Source organism: Setaria italica, chromosome V (assembly GCF_000263155.2).
Source record: "Setaria italica strain Yugu1 chromosome V, Setaria_italica_v2.0, whole genome shotgun sequence".
In the NCBI taxonomy this organism is placed as follows: Eukaryota; Viridiplantae; Streptophyta; class Magnoliopsida; order Poales; family Poaceae; genus Setaria; species Setaria italica.
The window spans coordinates 13,342,741-13,353,352 of record NC_028454.1 but is presented as its reverse complement, the minus strand read 5'-3'; the positions used below and the strand labels follow the sequence as shown (position 1 = coordinate 13,353,352).

The window sequence follows — 10,612 nt, the reverse complement described above, 5'->3', positions numbered from 1 at the left end:
GGCATGATGACTTCACGAGCTCACCCCAAGATTCCGTCTCATCCACCAGATGACCAGATCACACACGGCCACCTACCCTGCGCCAGATGACGAGGTAGCCGCCACTGCCACTGCCAGTCCGCCGCACAGCCTCCAAAGCCGCATCCCAAGAAGCGAAGCGCTCTGTGACTGAGTGAGTGAGCCCGCGCGGCAGATTCCCCGATCCGAGCGATCCACCATGCGGCCGCGGCTGGTGCTCTTCGGCGACTCCATCACCGAGCAGTCCTTCGAGTCCGGCGGATGGGGCGCCGCGCTCACCGACCGCTTCGCCCGCCAGGTACGTACGTGCGCGTGTTTCCTCTCTGGCGTCGCGCCGCCGCCGGCCGCCGTGGACTGACCCGTGTCTGGGGCCCCTGCCCCGCCCTCTGATTTGATCCAGGCGGACGTGGTGCTGCGCGGGCTCAGCGGGTACAACACGCGGTGGGCGCTCAAGGTGCTGCCGCGGGCCATGGAGGGCGCGGCGGACGCGGACCCGGCGGCCGTCACCGTCTTCTTCGGCGCCAATGACGCCTCGCTGCCCGACCAAGTGCAGGCGCACCAGAACGTCCCGCTCGAGGAGTACCAGACCAACCTCCGCGCCATCTGCGCCTACTTTAAGGTTTAGAAGAAGTTGCTGTCTAGCCTTGTGCGATCATATGATTCCCAGATTCGGATATGTTGGATTCTTCTTCGCTCATGTATCTGTTTCTTGGTTCTTCGATCGCAGGAGCGATGGCCCTCCGCTGCTATCATACTCATCACTCCCCCACCGATTTACGAGACAGCGAGAATCCGGTAAACAAATAAATCCACTTTTGAGGATACTACAAATGGAATAGATCCACCGATTTATCACTCGTCACTCTACTGATCTTTAGCTTTCAGAAGGGAATCTAGTGGTCAACCGTAGAAAAATCAAATCATTGGGTGCCTTTCGTATACTGATTCCCATTAGTTTCCTTTTTTGCTGTGATGCTTATATGCTATTCCTGCATTCAGCCATGGATGCAAGTTGTATGCGGTGAACTGCATCTTTCCAGATTGCTGCTTACAGTAAGCGAAAACGTGCTCAGCATTTACTGCTAATCATCACACCGATATACGAACCTGCAAAAATCTGTCTAGAAATAGCCACCACTTGTTTATCTGTAGCTAGTGCGCCTAGCTTTTGCGACAAGAATCTATCGAGTAACCGTTGATTTGTGTGAATCACACCGATGAATGATGATGTCTTCTCAACCATAGATAGCTGTTGCACATGGGCCATTCCTGTTGCATCTCCTCACAACAAACATGTCTTTTAACACTATACTTCAGAGCCTCTCTGTACATGCTAATTTTGATGATCGTGGCTTGAGGGGAGAAAAAACGGGAAATGCTGAGTTACATCAGACCAGACTACGAGGTTTATTTAGGGCAGGACATGCTTATTTTGGACTTACATACATTTGTCAAAGAGTCCCATGAGATACGATTCTTTGGATGTTGCCTGTATTTTCCATTCAAGGCACGTGCATTCTATGTGTTGGGATTGTCTCTGTCTTTCTAGGCATGTCCTGCTAACTGATTTTCCGCAAAATGCACCGTTACTAAAGTAGATTTCAAGCATCCACACTGATTATCCCTGTCTTCTTATGCAGAGACATTTATGGAGTTGATGACTCTGCACGACAAGCAGAAAGAACCAACGAGGCTGCTGGCTCTTATGCACAGGCATGCATAGCTGTTGCCAAAGAATTGGGCCATCCGGTTATAGACATCTGGACAAAGATGCAGGAATTTCCAGATTGGCAAACATCTGCATTAAGGTAATGCATCTATTTCAATTACCCCCGGGAGTAATGCAGGATCCAGATAGGCTAATAAACGGATACTACTCTGTATTTTTCCGGTATCTAGTTTTAAAACTATCTTGCATTTCTTTGTCCCATCATTAACAATGTGCACTGGATATTTCCATTTGCTATAGGGGGGAATCGAACTTATGTATACATTTGGTTGTTCTGTTGACTGTTGCTAAGACCAGTAGCCTATGCTAATAGAATACACTGTGTAGAAATTTGAAGTGGGTAACAATCTACTGCACTTAATTTTCTTTTAAAACTTACATGTATCTACTATGTGATATATTGATGATTACTAATGGGGCAGTACATTACTACTTTTAGGTTTCTCCATTATCAGATTTTAGGCTCTGGCGTTCTGTAATAAGTGCTGTGATTCTTTGTTTTTATGCTGGGATTCTAAATCGATTATTGCGTGATATCTGTTCCAATCTGCACATCTTTTTTTCCGATGTGCAAGCACTAGATAACATTTTTTACACCTTGATGCAGTGATGGGCTTCACTTCACGCCTACTGGAAACAAGATCCTGTTCGACGAGTTGGTGCAGACGCTGGCAGGCATCGGTTTCAGCAAGGAGAGCCTCCCATATGATCTCCCCCTCTACCCCGAAATCGACCCCAAGGACCCCATGAAAGCTTTCGGAGCTTGAAGAGGACGCCTTAGTGCATGATTGGATTAGAGATGTTTGCTCGTGTCAAATGATGTGCCCTACTCACTATCTGTTCTGTTTGGCAGTGCGTGTGCGACTTTTACTTCTGGAATTGTGTTTTGTCCTTTGTAATTAATATGCATAAGTACTACTGATGCCATCACATAAACAGTGAAATTCAATAAATGGCATTTTTTTCAGTACTTCATTTTCGAGGCTTGGAAATCAGACGTGCACAAAATGGGTCCGCTTCAGCAGCCCTGTATATTGGCACGGTGCACAGTAGGCGATGACTTAAAAATGCCGCGAGTATTTCAAAATCATGAAAAAAAAATAGGTGATTGAGCAACGCAACTTCAGAGGCATTCTCCAGAAATGGTTTAGGGAAGGGGAAAAAAGGGTTCGAAGCTTTGGGCCAGTGAGCGGAGGCCCATGAGAATGAGAGAAGAAGAAAGAACTTTTTAGATGACCTTGCTCGGCTGCCGCCTCCGGTTAACTACCGACGAGTTCAAATCTCCTTGATTGTATGAACATGAAAAAAAATCAGTCGCTTGAATCGCAGGAAATGCATTGGCATTCCAAACATTACCGATCAGGTGACAGTCGCATCTTCACATGTATTGGCAGTATGTACCATGCACATTCCCATGTAACTGCAAAGAGTACACAGATTCATCAATCATCACAGGTAGGCAGGGCAACTCGCTGCATCATAGATGGACCATGGCTGCCTGGCGTGAACCAGCTCCCGGGGTCATGCATCCTTTCTCAATCTGTGGTAGCAGGCCAGCACTGGTGAATATAGCTGGACTGATTCATGGTGTCCTGCATAACTGCAATTGCAGCACCGCAAGAAACGGCCAATCTCTGATCCGGAGCAATGGCACGGTCCGACTCCAATCTTGCTTTCAGTGAGATCACACGGGCTGTTTAGGTGCAAACTCCGACCATATCAAAGTATTGAAAAGATCACACTACCCGGAGGAATCATGCAGTGAAAGGCAAACCAAGTTGCAATGTCACGGCATAATTTTCTCAATTTTTTTTCATTTGGGATATAGAGGTGACACAACACGACATTGTTAGTTTGGTATCCCAGAACAGAAGGGTCAAGAACAACCAACCAAAAATTTTGGGTGAGATTCTTTTTTTTACCTAGGCAAAAGCTGATATATACACTAACTTACATCGATCCGTCACTTCCTATGTTGACAGGGTCACCGACTTTGGCGGCCAGACGACAGGATACATACACATCAGACTCTAAGAGGTCTCTGTTTCACTCAGCAAAAACTTTGGGCTTTCGTACCCTTTGGCTCCTGCAATTTACAGCCACCGCCAGCACAGCCTTCTCAGTCTTCACATTCAAGGGGGCGCTTTCAGTCTCCTTTGTTGCGGAGGGCGCATTTGCAGTCTCCTGCTTCTTTGCTGCTGAGGATGGCTTCCCAGTTTCCTGCTTCTTTGCTGCTGAGGATGGCTTCCCAGTTTCCTCCTTTGCTGCTGAGGATGGCTTACCAGTTTCCTGCTTCTTCGATGGTACAGATTCACGCTTCTTCGCATCTGCAGGTTCATTTCCAGTTTTGCGCTTCTTCCTAGCTGAGCGAGCAGTCATGGTTCCCAGCCCCATTGAACCAGAGGGCGCGCTCTCAGTTTTCTCCACTGCCGCAGCAGAAGGTGTGCCCCCAGTTTTGTTCTTTGCAGCTGAGGGTGTGCCCTCAGCTTTCTCCTTTGCAGGTGTTTTGGAGGTCTCTTTCTTCTTATTCTTCTTCTTCTTGGTGAGAAAAGAGCCTTTCTTCCTCTTCTTCTTAGGTTTAAGCTCCTTGCTCTGAGGGGAGACAGGCTCCACCGCTGGAGCAGAAGTGCTATCAACTGGAGCACAAGTGTTCTTAACTTCTGCTGGAGCAGAAATGTTCTTCGTTTCTGCTGGGCCTTTGTTAGAAGTTCCAGAAGGCAGATGCTTGGCCTTACCAAACTGCCGATGCACTACATTGGCTGCTTGATTGTCTATGAGGATATCATAAGTGTTCTGCAAAAAAGAAACAGTAGTAGAATCAACTAAATGCATGTGCAAATATATTGGCCAAGAAGCAAACACGTTCATCTTTTTTTTTTCTGGAGATGGTTCGAAATCAGTAAAATAGTTCTAGATAATAAAATAATAACAGCCACAGCTCCACATCTAAAGTAAGATTTTAAAACTGTCATTGGAACATAACATACTAAATTACTAGTATTGTGTGTTTGGAAAACAAAGTTAAAAATGAATTGCTTTGTCACATGCAAAATTCATAGGGATATCTTCTGACAAAGTAATATTGAGTTCTGGATGAATCTGATTCACAGACATCTTAATAAATTTTAGATCAGTTTGACACTAATGTAAACATCTGACATGGCACCCATACCTCATGTCCAAGATATAACTACAAATTCCAGGTTCTATGGGGGCAATAGCATCTGTTTTCTGTTTACATGGAAACTAGACTTTTTTTATTTAAAAGTAAACTAGGAAAGTCGCAATACCTACAATATTTTACGGATGCAGGAAAGGTTTGATTATTTCTCAATGGGGACTCTATACACCCCATGCCTACTGTGTGCATATAAGATGATCTAAATTCCAATTTGAAAGCAGTAACACTGAGAGGATCAACCCAAATCAAAACAAGCACTAATAAAGAATTAAAAGAGGAATAAGATTAAGCAAAGGACCAAAGAATTACTTCTTTGCATAAATCCCCAATGTGACCATTTGGTATGGAATTGTCAGTACCCAAGAGTTGGTCCATTGTGACGTATTTCTCCCTCAAGTGATTGCACTCTCCACTTCTTTCTTCAGCATTCCTATTTTCATCTTTTAAATGAGCATCAGTTTCCATGTCAGGCAAAGCAGGTCTCACTGCAAGAGCTGATACATCATCCTTCAGCAAAACGTTTAGATTCTTCCTTTTCCGTGGTTTACTATATCGACACTCCATATAAGAGAATGAGTGCTTTTGAGTATGCTGCCTCTCCTGAGGCACCCTGACATGAGTACTGTACTCAGAAATCACCAAATTTTCTCCTCCAGAATGAGCCTTGCTAAGACGATCTTGCAGCAGATGAACTCTAGACTGGAGCCCGTCAATTGTCATGAGTGCGTGCTTTAAAATGAGTTGCTCAAAAATCATATCATAATTCTCGGAATTGAGCAATGTAATAGTGTCAAGTCCACCTCTGATACAGCCATCAACTGCATGAAGAACAAACCAAACACGATACATAATTAACACTTGCATGAAAATTACTTAGGCAGCAAATATAGATTAATTGCATTTTCTGCATGGCCAATCTAACTAAACCCCAAGTGGCTATGTGTGTCCTTCAGTGATCTAATCAGAAAATGAGAATGCTACAATAAAATCCAATGAAACCATAGAGGATCAGAAAGGTGTTCGGCACATTTTAATATACATAGATATATAAACTACTCCCTCTGTCAAATTATATTGGGTATGCATGTTTCAGGAAAATTCAAACTTTGTATATTTTGACTTGGTCAAATTATAAGTATGTCTAGTGCATTAAATTATACAGATACATTCATATTTCAATTTGCTTTTAATCTATATTCATTTTATAGATAAGAATAGTTATACTACAAGAAAACAATGGTCAAAGTCTAATTTTGAATCCTGGTAAAAAAAGAGTCTAGTTTTGAAGACTGTGTCAAAATAAAATACACACTATATACTTGGATGGTGGGAATAGTTGATTGGTTACTTCACAAACAATGAGGTAGCCACCAACACAAGAGCTCGGTCACTTCTACCAAACAGATTTGGTTTCAGGATCCATGCAATCAAACTTTAAAAACCTTGACCACTAAAGTACGCATAAGCATTAAAATTTGTCACTATAATGGCATTGGTAGATTATCCATGTGAACCGCTTTCAAGCAATTATTTTTTACATATTTTTTACTGACATTTTAGTAAAATCAAAGGTGTGTGTGTAATGTACTGTTAATGTCCATAACAGAAAGTAAAAAATATGGCTACAAGGCTACATTAGGTATCTCACAAAAGCAATTTTTCTTCTCACAACCAGATCTAGGAGCTAACTCGGTTTAATGTAACTATGCTTAATACCATGCTTTCAATTTTAACTCCACTAAAAAGTTTGACCACATGGGCAAATTCGTACCTGTACTGCCACAATCATCATCAATTAAGATACCACCAGTTTCAGCTCCCTTATTTTGCTTATCTGCCAAATATTGGAAGATTCTTACAATTAACAACTAAACTAGGTGCAAAATCAACTTGGCTATGAATAAATTGATGTCCTATCCCTACAAAAAGGTAGACATAATTGGATGTCAGACTAGAACCATTATAGTATGACAATATCTGGTGCTTGTTGATGTACAAGGGCCCATCCACATTTTCTTCATGTCTCTTCCTCTTTCTCCTCTTCATAATACTGTCCCCATGGCCTTTGTGAATCTGCCTCGATTCTAACCTAGAAACATTTGCTTTGCTTACTGCTAGCTGTAGTTCCTTTTCTTTCTTGATTAGAGCAAGCTCCCTGTCATACTTTGATACTTGAGATGACAGCTCCTTCACACGCAACTCTAACCACTGGCATCTCCACAGAATTGGAAGAACAGAATCCCTCCACTCAGCTGTCACCTTTTTCCTTCTGAAGGGCAATCCATATCACAAAATTTGCCCCAAAAAAAGAAGTGTCTCAGAATAACAAAACTTTACATTATAACGACATATTGTAAGAATATAACAAATAGCTGCTTGCTCCAATGATATTCTAACTATACCGTAAAATGACAGGTAAGCTAACAGTTTGAAACACTCACAAGAGTAGCTCAACTAGCGGTTTCCTTGTTCATGACTACACATTATAAGCACACTATCAAAGAAAGGCAATAAGCATGAAACCTGATCGACAATATTTCCTGACATGCACAAAAGGGAATCTATAATGGTCTACAGCATCAAAGATAAACATCATCAATGATGGTCCCAATCAGTATATGATATCTATTCATGGGTTTGAATCCCAGGCTAGAACTTCTTTGTGATTTAGACTGTCATGCTTAGCAAATATTATTTAGTTATCTAGGCAAACTTTGCCCCCCCCCCCCCCCCACACACACACAACAAAAAAAAAAGGAAAAGAGAAAAATGGTAACCCTAACCCAAGGACTCTCTCTAAACAGAAGGATAGTGTGCTCTATGTTTTAATCTTTGGCCCTTGTTTAGTTCACCCCCAACTCCCAACTTTGGCACTATGCAAAAAGAAGATTCTCCATCATATCAAACTTGCGGTACATGCATGAAGTACTAAATGTAGATGAAATTAAAAACTAATTGCACAGTTTTGTTGTACTTTGCGAGACGAATCTTTTGAGCCTAATTAGTCAATGTTTGGACAATAATTCACAAATACAAACGAAATGCTACAGTATGCTACAGTGCTGTAACAGTAATTTGGCACCTCCAAACTTTGGTAACTAAACTTTGATTCACTGCTGAATTGACAGACACGTGATCCCCCGTGCTGTGCTGATTATCATGGAATTAATTGACCTAGTTGTTGAAATCAAAGTCCTGGTGAAATAAACAACACTACAATTTTACAGTGCTTCTGAAGAAGCTGCCATTTGCTCAATTATCTTTTTAAATAGCCATGCTAACAAATAGAAGACCTTAGGAGTACCCGGTAATTGTTTTGTTCTGATTGTGGTAGGCATACTTGGCATAAGTGGCCACCTGCTTCAATTATGCATAGAAGAATTGGGCAGAAATTATACCCAGGTCTTAATGTATCAGGTGCTATCATCACCTTCTAAAATTTAATATTTCATATACAAAAGATGAACGAAATATACCTCGAAAAAGGAAATTTTCGACGATAAAGCAGTAATTACTATGCATACAAGACACCGTATTACGTTTACTGAATCATTTCTTTCCGTTTTGGTTACATTGGTCCTACTTTTCTTGCTGCTTCTGCAGACAGTAATTAGAACATAGTATACCAGTCGAAAGTCAAAACCCTACTAAAACCTTCTGTTTTGTAACCAGGAGCATGGGACCAACACCAAAACACATCAGTGCCTAAACTGCCTAGCATAATCCCACACCTGTTCATTCTACCATGAACCAGGACGGCACAATCATCAGATCAGTAACATTCAGAGAACACGAGGAACTGATGAGAAGACTCACCTTGGCAGCTTTGAGTACCCACTACCATTGGCATCAGCTGAGATGACAGAATCCACCTCCGGTTCACCCCCATCAGCCTCACCTTCGAAACCGGAGCTGGTGTCCCCGAACGAGCTCGAGCATTCGACGGCATCACCTCCCCGATCTGTAGCAAGGCCAGGAGCCACCACCTTCTGAGGGCCACCGTTCGTGCAGACGGCCTCGGCTATCACCACCACCATGCTGCTTTGGTTCCTGCCTTCCTGGCGCCACCACCGCCCCCGTCCTCAGCACATCAATGGCTGCAGCAGGAGCAGTAGCGGGCGCCACGGAAACCAGGGGCGGACCCAGCATAGGACATGGGTGTACACTGGGTCAGATCCGAACACAATCAGCTCACGCTAGGAGCAGGAAGGGAAGGGAAGGAGCGGGCATACCTGGTGGGTACTCGTCGATGGAAAAGGACCCGGCGAAGACTTGGCGAATAGCGCCGGCGGCGCTCGCCCAGTCGTCGCCGCCGCCAGGAAAGGAAGATGGGGGAAAGGAACAGAGATCAGGGGGAGGGGGTGAACCGTAAACGCCGCGAACGACCGAACGATATGTTTTTTTTTCTTCTTTCATTACCAGTTTACCACTTTATAGTTTATACATACTTAACAAAATTGGTTAACTTCTCTATGTCCTTTTAAGAAGTTGGCTCACATGACTCATACGTTGGCTATTTTTTTCTTCAAATTACACGGTACAGACTTAGACACTCATGTACACGTACACACACTTACCCCTACGAATACACGCAACCTTTCCCTACCCTTGTTAGTCATCTCTGAAAGATTGAGCCGATAAATCTTCAAAATTGATAAAATCATCGTTGGCGTCTCGCTGTCGATAGGCACGTCGCCTACCACTAAAAGAATAGAGCCAGTTAAATCCTAGAATAAGGCTCTGTTTGGCACGGCTCCACTCCTAAACTCCAGCAACTCCATCAAAAAATTCAGCCAAACACCCTAACTCCAAAACTCCATGGAGTTGCCAACTCCATGGAGCTGTAGTGCAAATGGAGGTGGAGTTTTGGAGCACCTCTTTTGCTGCTCCAGAAACCTCTCTTTTGAACCTCCTCGTAGAGTTGGTGGGTAATTACCCACTGTTGGCGCTAGAAATCGGTCAACCGGATCCCAGCGGCCGACACACGACCCGGGAGAATCTGCTTAGCTCCTGTTCGGGTGAATGCCCTGGTGCGGTTCGCGCGGCGTGCCAGCCAATCTGACCTGTTGATTGGCAAGGAAGAACACGTATCAAATTCAGTAACTACGATCGGCTAAGTTTCCGATCGAGATAGCTTATCGGCAGATCGGCCGATTTACTGTGGTAAAGGAATCGGCTACAAGATGGCACGATCCTTATAACCTCGTAGATAGAAAAGTATTAAAGTAATCGGTACAAGGTATGTAGTAACAGCACTAGGAAAAGATCTAATCGGCAACAGATGGATCTGGCAACAGAAAGTAATGAAAGCCGATACTACCGATTCCTAGTAGGATAACTGGTGATAAAAACTAGAAAAACAGGTAAAAACCTATGAATCTAGCCGATATCGATAACTGATGAATAAATCTAAACGAAACAACAGCGATACGCCGGAAGTTAAAGCTTAGATATTACTCGATAAACGGAACTTACAGAATCGGCCGGAGATCAAGATGATGCAGCCCTGCCAACTCGCACGAACTCGTGAGAAAGAAAAAGTGATGGCGAAGTCGCCTGCTTGAAAGTAAGTATGAAGAATAAAGTAACTTGTTGTATTGATTGATTGTTGTCTACAGATTTACAAAGGTAGCTATTTATAGCCCCGTACAAATAATCTTCTTAACCGACTAGGACTCTATCTC

At 43.3% G+C, this 10,612-nt stretch overlaps 2 protein-coding genes across 4 annotated transcripts; one reads left to right on the top strand and one right to left on the bottom strand.

Moving 5' to 3' along the window:
- The first annotated feature begins 11 nt into the window (after nt 1–11).
- LOC101774490 (GDSL esterase/lipase At5g45920) lies at nt 12–2,722 on the top strand. The gene is made up of 5 exons (XM_004968561.4): nt 12–316; nt 419–637; nt 746–813; nt 1,659–1,826; nt 2,355–2,722. Exons 1-5 carry the CDS (start codon nt 218–220, stop codon nt 2,512–2,514), a joined length of 714 nt encoding a protein of 237 aa, XP_004968618.1. The 5' UTR covers nt 12–217; the 3' UTR covers nt 2,515–2,722.
- Nucleotides 2,723–3,525: 803 nt separating this feature from the next.
- Nucleotides 3,526–9,325, bottom strand: LOC101773805. 3 transcript variants are annotated; one of them, XM_012845719.3, is made up of 6 exons: nt 9,161–9,325; nt 8,745–9,093; nt 6,887–7,194; nt 6,700–6,762; nt 5,238–5,746; nt 3,526–4,540 (listed from the first exon to the last, which is right to left on the bottom strand). In XM_012845719.3, exons 2-6 carry the CDS (start codon nt 8,963–8,965, stop codon nt 3,794–3,796), a joined length of 1,848 nt encoding a protein of 615 aa, XP_012701173.1. In that variant the 5' UTR covers nt 8,966–9,093; nt 9,161–9,325; the 3' UTR covers nt 3,526–3,793. The 3 variants fall into 3 exon arrangements, with proteins under 3 accessions (XP_012701173.1, XP_004968616.1, XP_004968617.1); XM_004968559.4 differs by having other exon boundaries at nt 6,887–7,197; nt 9,161–9,324; XM_004968560.4 differs by having other exon boundaries at nt 6,887–7,197; nt 8,745–9,025; nt 9,161–9,324.
- Between the last annotated feature and the right edge of the window lie 1,287 nt (nt 9,326–10,612).